Source organism: Setaria viridis, chromosome 8, assembly GCF_005286985.2.
Source record: "Setaria viridis chromosome 8, Setaria_viridis_v4.0, whole genome shotgun sequence".
Lineage (NCBI taxonomy): Eukaryota > Viridiplantae > Streptophyta > Magnoliopsida > Poales > Poaceae > Setaria > Setaria viridis.
Window position 1 is genome coordinate 32,279,532 of NC_048270.2, and position 22,920 is coordinate 32,302,451.

Consider the following 22,920-nt stretch of genomic DNA (forward strand, 5'->3'; position numbering starts at 1 on the left):
ACTTACACGGTTACACCAGGCAGAAAGGAACCTACCTGGATTCTCTCTTGTGCTGTTTCCATAACACTCAACATGTTCGACATTTCTTTTAAGGTTTGTCCATATGCCATCCCATAAATCTTCGAGAGATGGCATTAGCTAAGGAGCCTTTATTCTCTATCATTGTTAGTTACCCCTCTCTTCGCGTAGGATTTTGGTTGATTCAATATTGGCTAAAGAGAAGGATGATTAGATGATGAAGCAACATGCTCGTGCTTAAAAGCGACAAAGCTAATATACTTGGCTTCACAGAAAAGAAAGTTAATGTACCAAACTTGGTCGATTAGTGCTCGGCGTGCTTGCAGATGCATCAGCACCAAGAGACCTGGAATATACCAAGGTTGATTAGCGAAGCGATTAGTCCTTGTATTTTACGAAAGCGCCCATCTTAGCTGCAAATTTCAAAGGTTAAGTGTTCCTTTATATGTAGCAACTGCCGTACTAATTCTCTGTACCTTTGTCATCACTCTTGCAGCTCTTCATTGTCATGTCCACCAACTCAACTTGTTTCCTCGGTTCGTTTCTTGTCCTGAAACTGAACTGCTGAGATTAGATTGATAGCAGAGCAGACCTCAATCTGTTTCATCTGTAGCTACCAAGGCATGGATAGCGAGAGAGGCATGCATCCGGCGTTGTACAAGGCGGCGACCCAAGGGAACGTGGCGAGCCTGATGAAACTGGTGAAACCGGATGACCCCAGCGTACTCAGCTCCACGACGCCCCAGCTCAACACGGCGCTCCACCTTGCCGCCCTTCACGGCCACGCTAAGTTCGCCCGTCAAATCCTGGACATAAACGAGGAGCTGCTCGTCGCCCAGAACGACGACGGCGACACCCCGCTGCACCTGGCGGCCAAGGCGGGCAAGCTGGAAGCGGCAAAGCTGCTCGTCGGGCGCTCCCTAGCCTGGTCCATGGACAGGAAGACCCCCCTGATCATGACCAACAAGGAGGGCAACAACGCGCTGCACGAGGCGGTGCGGTTCCGCAGGGTCGCCGTGGCGCTGGCGCTGGTGGACGCCGACCCCAGCTGTGGCCACGACCTCAACGAGCGGAGGGAGTCCGCGCTGGACGTGCATGGCCGCCCGGCAAGGCCTCGTCAAAATCGCCCAAAGGATCGTCGATTACCCTTGGGTCGAGCAGAAGCAGGAGTCCTTGCCCCCCGTCAGCGGCACGGCTCTGCACCAGGCCGTGCTCGGCACCCACCTCAGTAAGCACTTACACAGCTGTAAAATTCGTTTTTCTTCTTGCACAGTGTACTTACATGTTACATCTCAACAACAATCGTTCAACAAATATCATTGCACGGCAGAGATCGTGGAGATCCTGTTGGAGAGGCGGCCTGAGCTGGTTGAGCGGATTGACTCCAACGGCAACAACGCCCTTCACTACGCAGCGCAGAAGAACAACCGGCGCGTGGTGGAGATGGTGCTCAACAAGCGGACGGAGCTGGCCTACAAGCCCAACAAGGAGCGGCAATCCCCGCTACACGTCGCCGCGCACTACGGCTCCACGGAGGCCATCAAGGCACTGCTCCGGGAATGCCCCGACGTGGCCGAGATGGTAGACAGCTCCGGTCGCAACGCTTTGCACGTCTCTGTCGCCAGCGGCAAGGCGGATGCGCTCAGATGCCTGCTCCGCGGTGTCCGTCCCGCGGAGCTGCTCAACCGCGTCGACAGGAATGGCAACACGCCTCTGCACCTCGCTGCCAAGATGAGCCGCGTCAAGGCCGCGCTGCTGCTGCTCGGCGACCACCGCGTCGACATCTGCTTCCGCGACCGCGACGGCCAGACGGCGCGCAGCTACGTCGAAATGAACGTCGAGACGAAGCTCCGCACTGGCGATCAGCTCGACGCCTACGAGATGCACCTCTTGAAGCAGCTCAAGCAGCAAGAGTCCAAAAGGTGCCGCAAGCAGCAGCTGCCGCCTATCTCCGGCAGACGCAGGGCCCTCAACACTAAGGACTTCGACAGTGTTGTCGACGCCTACTTCCTCGCCGCCACCCTCATCGCCACCGTCACCTTCGCCGCCACCTTCACCATGCCTGGCGGCTACGACCAGAACAGAGGGATCCCCCTTCATGGACGGAGCGCCGCGTTCAAGATCTTCGTGCTCTCCAATACCGTCGCCATGTGCAGCTCCGTCGTCGTCATCTTCTTGCTCATCTGGGCCAGGCAGGAACCCGTCCGGCTCAGGCTCCACAACCTCATGTGGACCCAGACGCTCACCATCATCGCCTGCCTCGCTATGCTCGTCTCGCTCATGACTGCAGTCTATGTCACTGTTGCGCCAATTGCTCCGTGGCTTGCTGATGCCGTCATAGCCATTGGCGCTTGCAGTCCGGCCCTATTCTTCTTCATATCCTGGTTAGGGAGGTGACCCGTGTGGTCATGTCCACTAGAACCACTAGTTCATTGATGAGCACTAGTCCATGTGGATGTGCTCATCAATGAACTAGTAATACTTTCTTTTTGAGATCAATGAACTAGTAATTCTGTGAAACAAAATGTAAATTGTTTCTTCTTTATCAATACATGCCGGGCAGTGCATTACTGCCGGCCGCTTCAAAAAAAAATGTAAGTTGTTATTCTAGTAAGTAAAATTTGCCCAAACAAAAATTCATGATAAAAAACTGAGTGATCGATGCTGCATTTTCGTTCGTTCATCTTTTGCATCACTGGTGTGAAGTTTCGACGGAAGACAATGATTTTCACTCCCGTTTTGTGTTGTTGCACACAATGAAATGTATGGCTTGTCGCTTTTTATTGAACAGAAGACCGATAGAGGGCAAAACTGTCTTGAAAAAGCTGAAGTGTGCTGACACCTAGAGTTGTTTTTTTTAAAACACGTCGTCAGCGGTTGGATCTTCTCCCTCTCACATCTTTCACAACAAGCACAGGGACAAAGTAGAGAAATAGACAAAGACATAATATAGATGGAGTTTCTCTTTATTTCACATATCAATGTATTACAATAAGGATGCTCCTCCGATATATATACTCCGAATTAAACCTAAAGTTTTAATAGGAGCCCATAAGAAACCGAACAAGGACTAGAACTTCCAGCCCCGAGGAGCCTTTTGAATTTAGCCCATGTGGAAGGGAATAGCCCACGAATCTAAGCCCATTTAGCTGTACCAATAACCCCTTCGCGTTACCTTACGAATTTTCCACCCCGTGAAAATTTCCGTAGCAGCCCATAAAAAAGGAGCTCCGGCGCCACAGCGCTGCTGTCCAGCGGTGCCGCTAAGCTTGCTCTCCATTGATTTTGTATTTTGCCTTTGAGATCATTGAAGACAACAACGGCCTCTTGTGCAATTGATGGAGCTTCATGCAAGCTCAGTAAACATGACGTTCAGCAATTTTACAAAACCCAACGCAACACACTCCTAGAAATAGAGATAGAATAATATGATAGAGCACACAGACCCCAAAGTGAAGTCTAGAAAAAGAGATTAAGATCAAACAGCCAACACATGCAACCAAATGAGGGTAAGACACCTTTCCACTAGCCTATATTATCATCAAACTAAACTATACTTTGCCGATCCCTATTCCGCAACTGTGTAACATTGAGTCGAAGCCGAAGCCGACGGGAGATGGTCTTGATTGCAGTGCCTTGGAGGACGGACCATCTAGGATCCAATCGACACCATTCTACGCCCTTTCTAGGGAGGAAACCACAAAGGAGGAAGGACCGTCGAGGGGAGAATGGGGAGATCTAATAGAGGGGATCATGGTGTTGGGGATAGATCCCTAGTACCCGCAAGGAAGAAAGAAGACAGACTCCTACAATGATTCATCTGTAATCCTATTAGGACTCATACCCTGTAATCCTATTAGAACTCCTACCTTATAACCGACTAATAATACCACCCCCTGGAGTATATAAAGGAGGGAAGGGGTACCTAGATCAGCATATAGAGAACCACAACAGAGGACTAAATCTTCAACATCAAACAACACCTAAGCGCATACAACACCCCAAACAGAATGTAAGGTATTACACTACTCTGACGGCCTAAACCTGTATAAATACGTGTCTTGTGTCCTTACTTTTACATTCGAGTTAAAGGTCCAAAAATTCCCCACCAACCAATTACTACCTCGGGATACCTCTCGATAAGTTGCCGGGTATAAAACACCAACATCTGCGGCGCCAGGTGGGGGTGATCGTCAAGATCATCGGACGAGCTTGAAGGACCCTCTATTATTAAGATCAATACATTCGATGTAACAACACCGCCGTCGTCACCACGGGCTTCGACTGGATTCGTCGCGCCGCCCTGAGATCAACTTCCTGGACTCCGCATCCAAGTCGATCAGTAACAGCTAGTCGATGCAATTTTTCTATTCGAGGTCCAAGGTGGAGTACAGCTCTGTATTTTTCCTGGCAGCAAGATCATCTCACGGTCGGATTCCGATTGGCTACCGATTTGCATCTGTCCTGGTCAATTCCAAAAATACTAATAAAAAGACTACGACACCTGCAGACGTATTCAAGCGTCGCACACAAGTTCAAGACTGTAGTGCTCTGCTCCCTGTCCGAGAGAGGAAAAATAATACTACATGTGCTTTGAGACAGAAAAAGGAGTATCAGCTTCTCCACTGTATTGCTGCCACAGGACGTCAAATGTGGTGTAATCTACTGCGTGTACACCAACTACGTACCAGAAGGTGCCAACCTCTTGGCTGGATGCACACAAGAGTTGTACATGCCAGCGAAACTACACGTCTCGACTAAAAACTTGTCGGGTAGGCCTCACACCATCGACAACTAGTTGGAATCGACTCCGACTAGTCGGCTTCATCAACAACCGTCGCGACAGTCGACGACCGCCACAGCTTCATCGACAATCGTCCACGAATCAAGCTAAGTTACTTTTTTAATTATTTCATATAATTTTTTCGGCTTGTTTTCCACATGATGAGCAATGCGCCGAGTACTTATTTGTGTACGCCTCTCGACGGGAATTACCCTTTAAAGCTACACTTCGCCGACTATTCTTGGGGCATGTTGACCGGCAACCATGGACTTAGTACACCAAATTATAGAGGCTACCACCACAGGTTGGGTGCATTGAGTTCCGGAAGCTCCGCCATAGGCTTGGTACAACGAATTAGGAGGCTCTGCCATGAAGTTTGGTGCACTGAGCGCTAGAGGCTCATAGCGGCTACATCCTAGCATGGCACAAATTCTATGCGCGGCAAACACGCGCTCTCCTTGCCAAAAGGTAGAGAAGTCTCAAACACTACTTTATGTACAATTACGCAATTTTTTTTGTCGCAATGCCCACTACTTATTTTAAATGTCTTCTCTTAGCGATTACTAATCTTCTCAAGCAGAACACACCTTAATCCGTGAAAGCTTTGGATCTTTTGTCATGACTAAACGCTAGGACACGAGATAAAGATCTCACACACAGTGGCAATGGCTAAACAGGGACTGAGAGCCTAAACGTAATAGGCTAACTACTTAGGAGAAATATAGCCAAAATAAGAGCATGACACACAACATTTACATTCATCACTGAATAAATTTTGGTAGTATCTTCAAAATTCTACAAATATGCTACATAATGTATGCATCTATTTTTACAGGTCAAGCTTTGGCGACGACTCTTCAGGACACTAAGCGTACCTCTAATGGCCCCGCTAGCTCCCAGGCTCGGGGGCTAAGCGCTATTTACTACTCGTAATATCTCCAATGACTCAGCTAGTTTCCAAGCTTGGGGGCTAAGCGCCAAATAACTACTCGACGTGGCTCTTACAGCTCACCTGGCGCATAAGCTTGGGGGTTGAACGTTGCAAAACTACTCGGATGATGACTTACGTGAAGACCAAGCTTGCTAAGACCCTTCGATTGATTATTTAATCATTCTAAGGTCCGGGGGCTGATAAGCTACATCCAACAGTTGATTTTTTCAAGACGAAGAAAGACGATTCAAGATTTTATTGACCCCAGCCTAATTCTTCAATTCAACTTAAGTCTCGGGGGCTACTCCATATGGAGTGCGACTTCCGTCGCGCTCCATATCAGCAAAGATGAAAATTGCAAAATCAAGACCATCAAGGGCTTGAGCACACCATAGCCTCATGGCAGCTTTGAAGAACTTTGAAGATTTAGCCAGACAAAGTACTTGAGAAGCACTAAACTACTCGGCAAGATCTGAAAAGTATTCAAAGACTGCTACATTCGACTATGAAGCGCTCGGGGGCTTGTTAGGGATAGATCCCCAGTACTCGAAAAGGAGGTTTGGCGGCCTGTGACGGTTTCAAAGGATTTCCTATTTGTTTGATATGGAATTTGAGTTTAAATTTGAAAGAAATTTCAAATAGGAGCCAAGGTGAGGTGTGAGCTTGAAATAGAAATTGAGGTGGAAGTTTTGGAGGGTTTGATGGCTAAGATTTGGCGTGAACCTTAGGATGATTTGGAGGTAATTAATATTCAAAATGACTTTGAATATTAACTCTAGAATTCTCAGAGAAGAAAATATTTTGGAGGGATTTATTCTTAGGATTTCCTAGGAAGGAGGGAAAGCTTTTTAAGGGCAATCAAATTGCAACACTTATGCTATATTTTATGGAAGGTTTATTTTTACATAGGGTTTGAATATTTGGGGTAAGAGAGGATATGTTTAATCTAAAGAAAAATTTTAAAAAATTCATATCTTTAAATGCTTTAACAAGCGGGATGGGGAAGCCCCCTGCCACCTTCCCTGCGGTCGCGCGCGAGGCCGCGCCCACACGGTCGCCCAAGGCGTTGTCCAAGGCTGTCGCGCTGTCACGGTCTCGAAGAAGCTGGCGGCGTGGGGCCTTGGCGCGTTCGTTTGGCGCAAGAAGCTGGACCGCAATCTGTCCCATGGTGTCCTCCCGGGGATCGTCTCGGCCCGGTTGGAGAGGCGCCGCTGCCTCGTGCGCTGGAAGGAGGCAGACGAGGATAGGGCATCTGTCACGGTGCAGCGTGTCTCCCCGCTGCCGCCGGTGGCTTTGGTGCTCGCGAGGGCGGAGGAGGAGGCCAAGGAGGCCACGTTCCTCCTCTGCAGACGCACCAGATCTGGCTGACACGGGGGGCTACTTGGCTGGATCATGCCGTATCCACAGCAGATCCGGCGACTGAGCCCCATGCTGGGCCAAATCCGGCCATCCCCGACCAGGCCACATCGGAGCTCCGACCCGCCGTTGGCCACAAGCCCGCGACCAGGGGGAGGAGTCCCGCCGTTGCCGTCGTGGGAGCACGAGATCCGGCCGAGAGAGGGCGGATCTGAGCGCCACCGAGCGCTAGAATCTTTAGTTTTCCATGCAGCGAGAGTTGTGCAATTGAGATGCTTCAGGCTAGTGATAACGGCAATAGGATGCGGAGCATCGTAGAGTGGCGTGAAAAACTACTAATAGTTGAGGCATACCTTGGTGACGGTGAATTGACACAACATTATTGACGTTAGAGTATTTGAGGCAGACTTGAGCACAAACCCTATCAGATTCACTGAGGTTGAGAGCTTGGATGGCCACTGCATCTTCATCAGCAGCAAGTCGAAGATGATCGTATCTACTATATCGATCGTTTCATCTTCCCTGGTAAAAATGCCCGCCCTTTTTAGACAAATTTGTGTACAGCATGGAAGATGGTACAAAGGCACCATTTGCTGCTGAGATGCCAGAGGACAAACTTGGAGCGCCAGATGGCATACTGATGAATCCAACATGGCCCTTGTTTACTTCCCTCCAAACTCCCAACTTTGACACTACGCAAAAAGAAGATTCCCCATCACATCAAACTTGCGGTACATGCATGGAGTACTAAATGTAGACGAAATCAAAAACTAATTGCACAGTTTTGTTGTACTTTGCGAGACGAATCTTTTGAGCCTAATTAGTCAATATTTGGACAATAATTCACAAATACAAACGAAACGCTACAGTGTCGCATTTATGGCAAAATGTCAATTTAGCACCTCCCAACTTGGGAAGTAAACAAGAGCATGGTTACGTGATTTCCTCCTGAACGAACTACTGCAGATCAGCTCTGTTACTCTGATCCTAATGAGCCTTAATGTAGGAAGCGCTGATGCTTGTCAATTTGGGGCTAGGCGCCGTGGTGTTCTGTTTCTGAGACCTGAAACAAGTGTGCTACTGTGTTTGTCTGATTCCGGTGATTGTTTTCTGTAGTAAACTTGTGTGCTTAATTTGTTTTCAAGTACGAGGATTGAGGAGTTTCAGTGATTGCTTTCGCACTTGTGGGGGAGTCTTTAGTTCCTATGTATATGAACAACGGTTTTTCAGATTTGCTGGACGGTATCATGCTGCTATGGCTGTATTTCAATTTCTCTGCTATGAATACTCGTGCTCGGTCGGCTATGAATTTTCCACGACGTGTGACGGCCTAACAGCAAACTCCCAAAAAAAAAAATTCAGACAGCGGTATCTACGGAACATTCGAGAAGACGTAAACGAGAGCCCCATCTCCCTCCCGGCCCGTACGCGTCCCGACCAGCGCCACTCCCCTCCGCTGCCCACCACCACAAAATTTCTTCCACCACGACGCGTCATATCCTCCCAAAAGAAAAGCTCACGATTTTCCTGTCACCTTCCTTCTTCAAGAACGCCATGGAAATCTCGCGTGCTCGCCGCGACGGCTTCTTCTTCTTCCCGCAACTTCCCACGCTCTAAACCGAAGGTAAGTAACGCACAACACCACCGGGACTTGCTCGCTTTCCATCGCTCTGCTCCTACGACCTTGTCTGTCTCCATGGCCATGGCCGCGCCGTGGTCGTCGCCGTCTTGCTGCCCCGCGACCGCGTCGACAAGCGCTCCGCGGCTGCTTGGCCCGCGGAGCCTCCGGGGCGCGGCCTCCTCGGCTGGTTCCAGCAGCAGGAGCTGCAAGCTGCCGCGGCGGCGGCAGCTGTCCGTCTGCGCCACGGCGGCCGCGCCGCCGCCGCCCGTGGACTACGCGGGCAACAGCAACGCCAGCACCGACGCCGACTACGTGGCCTCGCTCAAGGTCAAGCTGCTGGTCAGTGCTCAACACACCAAGAAATCCATCATCCCCTGTTCTTGCTCGGTCGGAATCTTTACATCTTTTTTGGTTGGGCGCGTGCTTGCGTGCAGAGCGCGGTGTCTGGGCTGAACCGGGGCCTGGCGGCGAGCCAGGAGGACCTTGACCGCGCGGACGCGGCGGCGCGGGAGCTGGAGGCGGCGGGCGGCGGGCCCGTCGACCTCAACAAGGACCTCGACCGGCTGCAGGGCCGGTGGCGGCTGGTGTACAGCAGCGCCTTCTCGTCGCGGACGCTCGGCGGCAGCCGGCCCGGCCCGCCCACCGGCCGCCTCCTCCCCATCACGCTCGGCCAGGTGTTCCAGCGGATCGACGTCGTCAGCCGCGACTTCGACAACATCGTCGAGCTCGAGCTCGGCGCGCCCTGGCCGCTCCCGCCCGTCGAGGCCACCGCCACGCTCGCGCACAAGTTCGAGGTCGTCGGTGAGTCCCCCCTCCCCTCCCCTCCCCTCCCCTCCCCTGTACTTCGAGATCATCTTGTGAACGAAACAACGAACACTGACGCGCACGGACGCAGGGACGTCGGGCATCAAGATCAATTTCGAGAAGACGACGGTGAAGACGAAGGGGAGCCTGTCGCAGCTGCCGCCGCTGGAGGTGCCGCGGATCCCCGACAACCTCCGGCCGCCGTCCAACACCGGGAGCGGCGAGTTCGAGGTGACGTACCTCGACGACGACACGCGCGTCACCCGCGGGGACAGGGGCGAGCTCCGGGTCTTCGTCATCGCGTGAGCTTGGCGTCTGATGGCAGGCACGGCCACGAAGTGAGACCGCGATCCTTGCTTGCTGTGCTGTCGGTTTGTTCTAGCTGCTTGCCGTTGAACGCTCTTCTGCATCTCTGAATCTCTGACCGTTTTGTAGCAATCTGCTGTGGCATCCCGTGATACAGTACAATTGGTAGTAGAATTGGAGCATTCATGTAGAGTGTGGAAAATAAGAAAAAAATGCGGCCGTTTTGCAGTTTGCACTTGTTCATGTGTGGAGTTGCGCATTGCAATTTGCAAAGCAGTCGCGGTTTGTTTCTGCAGTTTCAGCTTGAATCTCTAGAGCAGGATTAGGATCAATTGATCATGCACTGATAGACAAAAATGGTTCCTAATTTACCTGCGAGCTGTTACTGATTCACCGATCGGAAGAATTGGTAACACCTCGAGTTGGAAAACCAGGGAGAAACTCTGAGAGATAAAAATGGCCCACTTTTTAATTAAAAAATCGAATAAGGAAAAAAAAAGGGGGGGCATTCCGAGAATCGAACTCGGGACCTCTCGCACCCAAAGCGAGAATCATACCACTAGACCAAATGCCCTGCTGCTTAGTTATTATTATTCTGAAACTAATTATCCCCTCCTTGACTTGGAAAACCAGAGAGGAATTGGTCATCTCTGACTCTGAGAGATAAAATGGTCCACTCTTTTAATGAAAAAAAAGAATGAAGGGAAAAAAGGGGCATTCCGAGAATCAAACTTGGGACCTCTCGCACCCAAAGCGAGAATCATACCTCTAGGCTAAATGCTCTGTACGTCCTTATTTTAATTATTATGCTAATTACAGTGAAAATTACAGAATGGTACAAAACTGCATGCCGTTTATTGCTCGATACGTGACTAGATGCCCGTATTTTCACTTGCGTTGGGAGTTCATCACGAACTGCCACACAAGAACAGTTCCTACCGAAGGAGAATTTCACGTGTGCACTAACCTTGAAGAAATTGGTGCGGATAGCTCCAAGGTGGTGGAGCAATGTGTGTCCACGTGTCAATTATGTACCACTCGGGTTTGCTCATGCATGGCCTTATTATGGGCATTGGTATGAAGCTATAGGCGACATCTCTTCAAAGAATCTTTCCTTGTGATGCCATTAGAAGGGCATGGTGATGGCGCCAACATGAGGTTGGAGGAGTGGGGGTGCAGCCGATGACTTGTAGGTCCACGCCCATGGACAGAAGGGGAGAAGCAAGAGAAAGAGACATAAAGAAGCGAAGTATCGTAGGCCTTCTTCATAGGGTTATAAAAATGTCATGAAAACCAAACATATATACTAACAAAAGATATGATGTGCGGCGCAGCATGTCAATTTTAAAATTCGCAGCAAATTTGGCCCGGGTCCATCTGACTTGATGCGCTGATTTTGCCAACTCAAGAAAAATGGAAAATAACTGGCCTGCCCAACTATTTATTGACTAGCAAATACTATGTCCCTAAGTAAGTTGTAAGACAAGCCAGGTCTAATTAATAGTACAATTAGAAAATGTACTAGTGGAAAAAGCATTTGTGCTAGCGGTTGATATAAGCAATTGCCAGCATAAATCATTTCACCATTTCAGAATTTAAATCACAAAAAAATATGAAGAAAAATATTACTCATTGAGTTGGCATTTACACATGACCGGCTGTTGGGGACCGCCCCACAACGCACCCTAAACAAAGCTGGCGCGGAGCTCTCCTCGACACCAACTTAACTTCGTGGTTACACTTTTCCCCGAAGTCAATGACTAACCGAAGCTAACTGGTCTGAAGATATTCGTTCTGTGGTTTTGTAGGTGAGGATTCCCGAAGTTGAGACCTCCACAGAACTCCCAGTGACTCGACTTCGAGGAGATGCTATGACTAGAGCTTGAGGTTGGTGGGTCTCAACCAACGAACGCATGGAGGCGCACTCGGTGCGAGCGAAGCTGACGAGTGGAGAAAGGAGAAGTCAGGGTAGTCCTGGAGTCACTTCAATCGTGGAACACTTTGGTAATAAAGACTTTGGGAGGGGCTAGAAATGTAGTCTCACTTGAAAGCGACATCTTGAGTAAGGGTTAAGTTACTGTCTTGAGTAAGGGTTAAGTTACTGTCTTGTACGGAATATGCTTGGAATGTAGTAGTTGAGTATGGGTATAACAGGTATACGGAAATGTAACTTTATAGCGCTATAAAAGGATGTGAACCGTCCCCTTTGAAACGGACACTATTCATCGATAAGACAGCTAAAATCACACTCGTCCGACGTATCTCCGCTTTCGTGTTGTGACTTCGTCTTACTTTACATTCGACAAGGGCCCAACAATTGGCGCCCACCGTGGTCTAACCCAACAAGTAACCTATGATGCCGCCACAACGGAAGAAGAGACCTGCAGTGCAAAGAGAATTCGGGACAGAGGAGACCGGTCAGCTTATAACTCCCGAAGCCACATATCAGGTTCTTTCGGACAAGGAGGAGCGCCTTGCAAGAGTCAAGCAAACCCTAAGGACAAGAGCAATGAATAAGAGACCCGCACCCGAGGTCAACCACCAAGGCCAACAACCCATAGCAAACGAAGCTATCGACCGCACTGACGGCCAACAGAGCCAACAGCCTACAATGCTCGAAGCTACTGGCTGCACCGACCTAGACAATGAACTAGACTCAGTCCTCCGGGAGATAGAGGAGGTCAAAAGAAAAAAGGAATAGTTAGCACGACAGGTGCAACAACAGAGGGAAGCCTCGAGCAGACTATCAAAGTTGAATGAGGCCAGACGACAACTGGAAGCATTACAGAAAGAAATTGCGGAGCTTGAGAGCCCACATGAGAATGCAAACCCAGTCGCAGCTCATTTCCACCAAAACCCCACCGTTGATCAAGCACAGTTACAGCCCAGTTTCAACTTCGAACAAGGCACCCAACATCACTCATCAGGGGTGTCTCTCGTGGTCGACACCACCTCACCGCTCTCGATCGGACTCCAAACCGCACCGTGGCCAGCAACATACAAGCCAACCACCCTGCCCAAATTCAACGGACGGATAGATCCACGACATTTCCTAATGAGATACGAAGCCGCCGTAGCTTCAACTGGGAGGATGATGTCATCCTTGCCAAGTCCTTGATCATTGCTTGCGAAGGTGCGGCACTCAATTGGTACTCACTACTCCCCCCCACACACAGTGATTAGCTGGCATGACCTCAAGGCGAAGGTCACACAAAACTTTTAGGGTTTCCATCACCCTCAAACAGCCCAAGCAGACCTTTTCCAATGCAAACAAAAGACAAGGAGCCACTTGCAGAACATGTAAGAAGATATGTCCAGCTTCGTTCCCAAGCGCCGCACATTGAGGAATCCATAGCAATATCCGCATGCATCGCGGGCCTCACCCCTGGCCCAACAGCGTCGAAGCTATCAAGAAAGGAGCCCAAAACGATGAGCGCCCTTTTTAGCAAACTTGACGAATACATTAGGTCCGACGAGGACCACCGCAGAAGAGTAGCAGTACGCAACAAGGAAAGGCAAGCAAACCAGAACCGAAACTGGCAACCTTCGCCTTCCAACAAGCCTCAAAACTCTAGCCAAAACCGTGTCATGAACATTGAGGGAAACCAAAAACAAAACCAGAACCAAAACCAAAACAACGAACCCAAAGAGGGGGCTACCCCGGTAGGGGACGAGGTCGAGGAAGAGAGCAGAAATCATTCTACTGCATCAACCATGGCCACCAAAACCATCATAACATAGAATGGTGCCCCAAAAAGAAAGAAGAAGAGAGAAAGGCTACGGAAGAAGCCGCGAAAGCAGCCGCGCAAGCACCCAAAACAATCCACCACACAGCTTTTTACCCGCACCCAAGTTTTTACCCCAACCAGCCAAGCTTCGCCAATTTCCAACAACCAACGAGCTGGCCTCTTCCACCACACATACAACCGTACCACCAAACAATCCCGCAACATACCAACCCGAATCCACCTCACAAACCTCAAGAAACACTACCTCCACCTCAAGCATACCAGCCATAATGCCCAAACCAGAGCCAAGCACGCAAAACAACAACCAAAATTCCCTACCTACCTTTGGCATGATAATGCCAATTGCCGAGGGCTCCTCTTTAGAGTTCGAGAACAAAAGGCAGAGGCAAAACTATTTCAAAGAAGTCAATGTAATCATACCCGACGGACCTCCAACGAAGACAGAATGGGCACACATGCCCATAACCTTCACAGGGGAAGACTTCAAGCTCAAGACAACCTCGCACAATGATGCGATGGTCATTAAAGCGCTGATAGCAGGCTGGACGGTTGGAAAAGTCCTAGTTGACACGGGCAGCTCCGCAGACATCCTTTTCGCAAACGCTTTTAGGGAAATGAACATTGACATGAACACACTCGACCCAGCCGATATCCCACTTCTCGGCTTCGGTGGAAAGCTAGTGAAAGCTTTGGGAAAAATTGCTCTCCCGATCTCGTTTGGGGATCGTGACAATGCGAGAACAGAACACATCACATTCGACGTGGTGGAGATGCACTACCCCTATAACTCAATACTTGGTCGCGGCTTCATCACCAAGATGAATGCAACAATTAGACAACTGTACCTATGCATGAAAATACCCGCGCACAAGGGGGTCATAACAGTGTACGGTGATCAGCAAATGGCAAGAAACATAGAAAGAGGGGCAGCTCCGGGCCAAAAGAATGTCTACCATCTAGCGCCATCAAGCGAAGCCGAGAGCACAACAAAGAAAAAGACATACGATGAGCCCAAGAGGGACAAAGAAAAAATAAAGATCAGTGCTGACGGTGACACAAAGCGGGTACTCCTAGATGGATACATCACAGATAGGTTCGTAACAATTGGAGCCAACCTCGATCCCGAAGAAGAGCGCAACCTCATCGAGTGCCTTAACAAGAACAAAGATATCTTCACCTGGTCCGCAGGCGATCTCAAAGGAGTGGACAGGGAAATCATCGAGCATAGCCTCGACATCAGACCAGGAGCGAAGCCAAAGAAGCAAAAGCTAAGGAAGATGTCCGATGAAAAGGTCCAAGCCGTAAAGGCCGAAGTTGACAAGCTCCTCGAGGCCAACGTAATTAGGCCAATCAAGTATCTTGAATGGCTAGCTAACACAGTGCCAGTCAAAAAGAAAAATGGCAAATGGAGAATGTGTATAAAATTTACAGATCTCAACAAGGCCTACCCAAAAGATGATTACCCTCTCGAAAGGATTGACAAGGTGGTGGATGACGCCGCAAATAGTGAAATGCTCTCGCTATTGGACCTTTTCTCGGGGTATCACCAGATCAAAATCAAGAAAGAGGACGAAGGCAAAACAAGCTTCGTAACACCTTTTGGAACATTCTGCTTCGTGCGTATGCTAGAGGGGCTGAAAAATGCAGGCCAGACATTCTCAAGGATGACAACATCAATCCTGGACAACCAGCTTTGGTGTAACATCCTGGCTTATGTAGACGATATCATCATCAAGAGCGCCAAGCGAAGCGACCACATTCTGGACCTCGCAGAAACATTTGCTAACCTGAGGTCAGCCAACCTAAAGCTAAACCCAGAAAAGTGTGTATTCGGGGTTCAGAGAGGAAGGTCCTAGGCTGCCTGGTAACAACAAAAGGTATCGAGGCCAACCCAGATAAATCAAGGCATTGGCTAACATGTCAGAGCCAACTTCGCTCAAACAAGTCAAACGACTCACGGGTAAGGTAGCTGCGCTAAACCGTTTTATTCCAAGAGGGGCAGAGCGAAGCCTCCCCTTCTTCAAAACACTCCGAAGCTCCAGGGCATTCGAATGGGGACCTGAGCAAAGCAAAGCATTCCAAGACCTCAAAGAGTATCTGTAGTCTATGACAAAGCTATGCCCGCCAGAACCCAAATCACCACTGCTATTATACATCTCAGCCTCAACAACGGCCGTAAGCGCAGCGCTGATACAAGAAAAAGAAGTCGAAGGCAAAATGAAGCAAATACCAGTTTACTTCGCACCCGAAGCCCTGAGCGGCTCAAAGCTACACTACTCAGAACTCGAGAAAATCGCATATGCAGTCGTTATGGCAGCGCAAAAACTGTGACACTACTTCGAGGGGCACAAAATAATCGTTGTAACCAGCCAGCCTCTTCATGACCTTTTCTCAAGCAGGGAAGCTTCCAGCCGTATCGCCAAATGGGTGTCTGAACTCTCAGAGTTCGTCGTCGACTTCGAAAGGTGCACGGCCATAGAATCTCAAGTACTGGCTGATTTCGTGGTCGATTGGACATCGCCAAAACAGGAGCCGAAGCAATTTGAAACGCCATGGGTCGTTCACTGCGATGGGGCTTGGTGCCACAAAGGGGCAGGGGTAGCAGCAGTAGTCACATCACCAACAGGTGTAAGAATCAAGTATGCAGCGAGGCTAGATTTCCCACCAACTGCAAAGTCAACCAACAACACCATAGAGTACGAGGGGCTGCTGCTGGCCTTAAGGAAAATGAAAGCCATAGGGCAACAAACATTCATCGTTAGAACGGACTCAAAGGTGATCCGTGACCACATCGAGAGAGACAGCGGGGCCAAAGAACCAGAGCTCGTCAAGTATCTTGAGGCAGTATGAGTGATGGAGAGGCACTTTCGAGGGTTTGATGTCAAAAATATTCCAAGGGCACTAAATGACGACGCCGACAAACTTGCAAAAGCAGTAGCAGAGAACGAGCCAATCCCACCCGACACATTTTACGAAGTCATCACCTCACCTTCGATCAAGGAAGAGGTCGCAGCCTCTATCAACGCCATCCAACATTACGATTGGCGTGAGAGCATAATGGCTTTCCTTAGAGGTCATCTTGAGCCTCAAAACGAAGCCGAGCGTATACGCCTAAAGCAAAGGGCAAGGGGCTACGCAATTATCGAGGGGAAACTCTACAAGATAGGAATTTCAGCACCATGGCTCCGCTGCGTCGATTATGAAATAGGCAAAAAATTGCTCAAAGAACTCACATTGGCTCAAGGACTCTAGCAGGAAAAGCAATCCGTCAGGGATTCTACTGGCCGTCAGTCCACATGGACGCGCACTTACTTGTACGAAACTGTGAGGCCTACCAGAAGATAGCAAGGCAGATGCATGCACCCTCGCTCCCGATCCAGCTCATCCCACCTTCGTGGCCCCTCCAGAGATGGGGTATGGATCTAGTTGGTCCACTGCCAACAGCACAGGGAAATTGCAGATTTGCAGTAGTCGCAATAGACTACTTTACCAAATGGGCCGAAGCCAAACCACTAGCCGTCATAACATCAACTTCGGTACAAAAATTCTTCTGGTAGAACATCGTCTGTGGGTTTGGAGTCCCAAAGGAACCAACTGTTGACAACGGCAAATAGTTTGACTGCGTCTCATTCACAGATTTCTGCGCCAGCATCGGCACAAAGATAAAATTCTCGTTTGTATACCACCCGCAATCAAACAGAGCTGTGGAAAGGGCGAACAACACCATATTTACCGCAGTCAAAAAATGTTTGTTCGATCAGAAAAAGGGCAAATGGGTCGATGAGCTCCCAAGAGTCATATGGTCCCATAACACGACAAAATCCAGGGCAACAGGTTTTACTCCGTTCAAGCTCCTATTCGGAACCAAAGCCGTAACTCCTGAAGAAATAAAAAACAAAAGTCTAAGAGTCCTTAAGGCCGGGGATGTGGACGAAATTGCCAGAATTGAGAAAGATATGATTGAGCTCGACATCAACGAGGCCATCGAAAACCTGGACAAGTATCAGGAAAAAACTCGAAGATGGAGGGACCAACACATTCAAGAGAGGCAGATCAATGTCGGCGACCTCGTTATCAAGAGAAAAAAGAATCGGGAAAACCCAAGCAAGCTACAAGAGACTTGGGAGGGCCCCTACATTGTCATAAAAAGTGGCAGGCCCAGTTCTTTCCACCTCGCAGACCAGCAGGGAAATAATCTCCCACACACTTGGAATATTGACAACTTCCGAAAATACTACCCATAATTGTACATGTTACCTTCAGCTTGCGGAACTATAAGCAACGCCGAAGGTAACAGAATATTTTTTTTCTTCTTTTCTTTTTTACTTTCAACTTTACCTCGTCTTTAAGGTCATGGAGTCCGGACTGCACTTTTTTCCTTGCTAGGGGCTCCATAATGGAGGCAAGGTTTTTAACGAGGCAGATCCATGTACACCTTTTTCCACAACGAAAAAGGAAGATTTCCCTAAAAACTCAGAATCTAAAACTGCAACAACAAGTTGCATGACCTCGCACCAGAGTGCGGAAGCGTTCTAACGTGCAAATGCAATAACAAGTTGCGTGACCTCGCACCAGAGTGCGAAGGAGTTCTAACGTGCAATTGCAACAACAAGTTGCGTGACCTCGCACCAGAGTGCGGAGGAGTTCTAACATGCAAATGCAACAACAAGTTGCGTAACCTCGCACCAGAGTGCGAAGGAGATCTAACGCGTAAACGCAACAACAAAATTGTGTGACCTCACACCAGAGTGCGGAGGAGATTTACGTATAAAATGCAACAACAAGTTGCGTGACCTTGCGCCAGAGCGCGGAGGAGTCCTAACGTGTAAATGCAATGCCGCTACAGATTAAAGATGCCAAGTACTCCAATAGCAAGTTACCTCTCCGACACCTCTCTTGCAACATCGCAAGGGGGGGGGTTGACGTTTTTTGAAAAAACATGAAAAAAATTCTGCGACTCTGCAAGAGAAGGGTCTGCGAGTCCGTGTCATCGGACTTCTCTCTTGCAACATCGCAAGGGGGGTTGACATTTTTTGAAAAAATAGGAAAAATTTCTGTGACTCTACAAGAGAAGGGTCTGCGAGTCCGTGTCATCCAACTTCGTAAAGTGCTGGGTGACATTTTTGATCCCATTTGGCAAACAGTCAAAAAAGAAGTTCCAACAAGGAGTCTGATTTCTTCACAAGCATCGGCCAGATGGTGGGTGTGATGTTTTCAAAAGCAACGCATCAGCCTGACCTTACACGAAGTCAACCCACGTACAATACTAGAGCAAATCTAGACGACTACGGTTGAAGCGACTCCAGGTTGCTGTATCAACCGGCTTTCGCATTCTTTAGGTCGGTGGGCTGCCTGAAATGACAACCCGACTTTGACTTATCTAACTTCGTAGCGGTTTCACTTCGCCATAAGCTAGCGTTTACAGGGCTAACAAAATAAAGCACGCAATAATTACAAAGTTGGATACATGACAAAAAGCTGACACATAAGTACTTTACAGGGCACAATTTCACACACTAATAAAGAATCTGACTTCGTCAACTTTATACACCAAAACCAACAAGTCAAATCCCCCCTAGCATGCAACAACCTACTCCGCAACATCCTTGTCATCGTCATCCGCGCCAGACTACAAGCGTAGCTGCGCCAACCACTCACGCGCAAACCCCTTTACATAATCCTGCCCGGAGGTCGACCACAAGCGGTCAAACAAGTTTTTCTTCGCATTCTCCATGACGTCAGACTTGACGGTGGAGCCAATCTGCGGGGCGGTTGGCATAACATAATTATCTTCGAAAATAGTCCTAATGTGCTCACATCCTTGTTGTTGTAGCAAGTGAAGGGCGCTATCCAGGTAGAACACAGCGGAGTAGTCGTTCAAGCCTTCAAGGACCTCGGGGAGATCTTTAACCTCGTCTAAAAGCCACTCGAACATCTGTTCGCATCCCCCATCAAACGGGCAGTCATCAAGTTCAGCACCAAACGCACTGAGGGAGGCTTTGTAAGATTCGTGAACTTTCTCAAACCTCCCCCTCAGTGTGGACTCAATCTGGCTCAACAGTTTTGCCTTCGTTTCCAACTCAGGCTCCATCTGGCTAACCTTAGACCTTAAATCCGTGATAACCTCGCTGTGACGCTGAGCACCTTCGCGTAGGCCTTTAATAATCCTATCCTTTTCCTTCACCTGGCCCTCCAGCTGCATCACATCCGCCACCAAGCGATCAATCTTGTCGCCCCTGGCCTCGTAATTGTCGCTGAGTCTGCGAGAGTCCTCTTTCAGCTCAACATTCTTAGCCTTGACCCTCTTCATCTCCAAGGACATTGCAGCGATAGTTGCTTCCAGCGAAGCTACCTTCTTTGAAAGCTCCGAGGCTGCTTTCTCGCTCTTAGCAAGCCGATCCCTCGTAATCATCGAAGAGTAAGAGACCTACAGATTATAAAAAACCAAGTTACCAAAAATAACGAAGTAAAATACAATACCCACAAGACAAACTACCAAACTATCTCATAATCGTACCTTCTTTACGAGGTTGGCCTCCAAGTTAAAGAGCTCTTCCGAGCTCATTGACTTCACAGCTCGCTGAAAATCTGCATGCCAAAAGATATAGTCGTAAGCGTAAAAAAAAATCGGTAAAACCAAGGACAACAAAGCCATCAGGAAGCTACTCTTACCCTCATACTTTCGCACCTCAACGGCGACCGGAACAACCTTCTCTCTAGCCTCGCCCTTAGACGCCACCACAATCTTCCTGCCAGACAAATCCCCAACTCCTCCTTTACCTTTGCCCTCTCCCGAAGTCGCCGCGCCCACCTTCTCCACCCCTTTTGAACCGCCAATATCTGCATAGTGCTCGCAACCTTCATCTTCAGCCCCCCAGGCCAAAGACAGGCTGTGAGGATTATAAACCCTACCTTCGGCGCATGTAGCTAGAATCTCCGTGCGCCTGCTCAAGCCCAGACACTCTTTCAGCCCCTGAAGCCTCACTGGCAACCTCTCACCTACATCATAACATTTAACTTTCAGCCTCACATGATCCTCACAACTAACCTCACCAACGTCTCCCATAGTTTCTTCCAACTCCTTCAAAAATTCCACTGAGGCCTCACCACAATAAAAGAACCGAAGCTTCGGTAGTAACACCTCTACATGCTTACCAGATTCACAGCTTCGGCACTCCCACCCTTTGGATCAGATGAGAACGCATCCACAAGCTTCACCTTTTTGGCGGCAACACCTCTCTCACGTTTCCCAGCATCAATCAAGAGAGGTTGCACGCTCTTAGCCTTCGAGGTTGTGGAAGGTGTCCTGGTCTTGGCACTAGGCGCTGAAGACGCGTCAACCTTGGCACCCGGAACGGTAACACGAGCAAATCGAGGTTTCTTGGCGCCTTTTTTGATCCGCGCGGTGGGTCTGGTGGTCGAAGGTGCAAGAGCCGGAACCTCTTTAGGGGGACGCATAGAGACAGGGACAACATATGCTGGATTGCTCAAGTCGCCAGACGAAGCTGTCGACCCCGATGGCAATGCAGCAGACGAAGCCCCCGCGGTCACTTCTTTCCTTTTTTGCACCTCCAAACTCAAGGTCTTCTGCTTCGCGTTAGCAGTTACTTGCGATTCAACAGTTAGCTTTGCCGCGTGTACGGAGTCAAATTTTACCTTCTTCCTCTGCTCAAGACTAGCACCGCGATGGCGCCGCTTGCCTGTCACTTCGGGGCGAGGCGGAACCGCAATATCGTACAAGTCAAAAATCCGGTTGACACGACGCCCGTTTCCCATGAAGGTTTCCAATGACCGCTTTTCTGGTTGGGTCACAGGACCCAAAATCTCATGAGTTATGTCCTCCACTGTCTGAATAAACGAATCTGGATCAGTATCCCTCTCAACACAAGCTTCAAAGCAGGGGTAGTCCACCGGTTTATCGTTCCAAGACACCTTCTTCTTAACAAGCTCAAACGGCCTCGCAAAATCTGCGGACAAAGGCCACACCCTAGCCACAACATATTCCTCTACGAGGTCACGTCCAGATATTAAGGGCCCAGCAGCCCTGTAAGCATCCTCACACCTTGTCACAGCCGTCGTATGAATAAAAGACGGAGTCGTGAGCACATCCATCGGCCCAAAGGGTGCATAAAAAGGGAATCCAGTTCCAACCCCCCCCCATCTCAATTTTAACATAAAACCAATGCGTCAGCCAGGCATCATCCCACTTATTCCTCTGCGTGAAGGTAAGCTCTATCCTTGGTAGGTTCCTCTTATCATTCTTCCTGCGTGGCACGAAGGTGCAGCAACCAAAGTGATTCTCATAAACCCCTTTTCCATCCTTGGAGTAAACCCTTTTCTTTTGGATATGGAGTTCGTGCAGCCTCGCAAAGCCCTCCACATCTACGCTACCACCGAACGTGCGTTGCACCCAGTAAAACTTGGACAAATTCATGATGGTGTTGGGGGTCAGCTGGTGCAATCTAACGCGATAACGATCCAAAATCACAACCGCCTCGTTCCCAGGTGCTCTACCCACTCCCTCAGGAAAAAAATTGTTCTTCTCAAAAGACACGATGTCCTGCGGAGTCACTTGAGAGCACCCGAAGTAAAGAGTAGGAATACACTAAACTTTTCCCCCAACGGGGTCGGTTGCCCCTGCCTTCGCTCCAGCTTTGGAATCCCCCTCCTCAGCTTTGTCAGCCTCCTTTTCAGCTTCACCAGCCTCATTCCTCCCTTCCTCCTCCTCTTCTGCCTCCTCACCTGAAGAAACAGTATGAACCTCTGTCTCACCTATCCCAGTCGCCCCTGCTACGTCCATCACGGCACGGCCTTGCCCATCTTTGCCTTCGTCTTCATCAGAAGACCACTCAGATGAGCTACTGCCGGAAGAACCTTCCCCCGCAGAGACCAAACCATCCTTCGTATAAATCCGCTTCTTTGACCTTTTCCCATCAACCTCTCCACTACTTACCGACACCGACTGCAAAGCATGACTACCTCCACCACCAGAGGCAGCCTGAACGGCCAACTCTTCTGAAGACATGATCCGCGCAGTCTGCCTGATGCGGGCCACCTGGTGCACAAAGGATAGAATAGCATGACATTGAGAACGAAGCCAAAATGTTAAAAGAAATCAAGGAAAACAACCACGATCAAACAAACTGAAGCTACCCCCACCACGAAAAGTGAAGCCCCCGTATCCCAAACGCTTCCTGCCAAGAAGACGCAACGAAGGCACGTAGTGAAGGCACAAGCAACCAAAACCTATAGCTCGAAAACGACAGTGTAAAATATGACCCGGTCCCCCGGTAAACCTTATATAGGCACGGTAAAAAACGCCAAAAGACGCCTTTACGGTGCCTCGAATCAC

The 22,920-nt window shown here is 49.3% G+C and overlaps 2 protein-coding genes and 1 non-coding gene across 3 annotated transcripts; 2 read left to right on the forward strand and 1 right to left on the reverse strand.

The window, feature by feature from the left end:
- The first annotated feature begins 978 nt into the window (after positions 1 to 978).
- LOC117834103 (uncharacterized) lies at positions 979 to 2,542 on the forward strand. Its single transcript, XM_072295669.1, has one exon. It carries the CDS (start codon positions 1,114 to 1,116, stop codon positions 2,413 to 2,415), a length of 1,302 nt encoding a protein of 433 aa, XP_072151770.1. The 5' UTR covers positions 979 to 1,113; the 3' UTR covers positions 2,416 to 2,542.
- Positions 2,543 to 8,492: 5,950 nt separating this feature from the next.
- LOC117866268 (plastid-lipid-associated protein 6, chloroplastic) lies at positions 8,493 to 10,047 on the forward strand. Its single transcript, XM_034750434.2, has 3 exons — positions 8,493 to 9,048; positions 9,144 to 9,510; positions 9,605 to 10,047. Exons 1-3 carry the CDS (start codon positions 8,785 to 8,787, stop codon positions 9,817 to 9,819), a joined length of 846 nt encoding a protein of 281 aa, XP_034606325.1. The 5' UTR covers positions 8,493 to 8,784; the 3' UTR covers positions 9,820 to 10,047.
- Positions 10,048 to 10,321: 274 nt separating this feature from the next.
- On the reverse strand, positions 10,322 to 10,393 carry TRNAP-UGG (transfer RNA proline (anticodon UGG)). Its single transcript has one exon. It is a non-coding gene; the product is annotated as a tRNA-Pro (tRNA).
- Positions 10,394 to 22,920: the final 12,527 nt, after the last annotated feature.

Bases quoted from the DNA above. Each gene is read 5' to 3' on its own strand.
- LOC117866268 (XM_034750434.2), top strand. From the start codon at position 8,785: ATGGCCATGGCCGCGCCGTGGTCGTCGCCGTCTTGCTGCCCCGCGACC. The intron at 9,049-9,143 runs GTCAGTGCTCAA...GCTTGCGTGCAG, and splicing joins CGCTCAAGGTCAAGCTGCTG to AGCGCGGTGTCTGGGCTGAA. The intron at 9,511-9,604 runs GTGAGTCCCCCC...GCACGGACGCAG, and splicing joins GCACAAGTTCGAGGTCGTCG to GGACGTCGGGCATCAAGATC.
- LOC117834103 (XM_072295669.1), top strand. From the start codon at position 1,114: ATGGCCGCCCGGCAAGGCCTCGTCAAAATCGCCCAAAGGATCGTCGAT.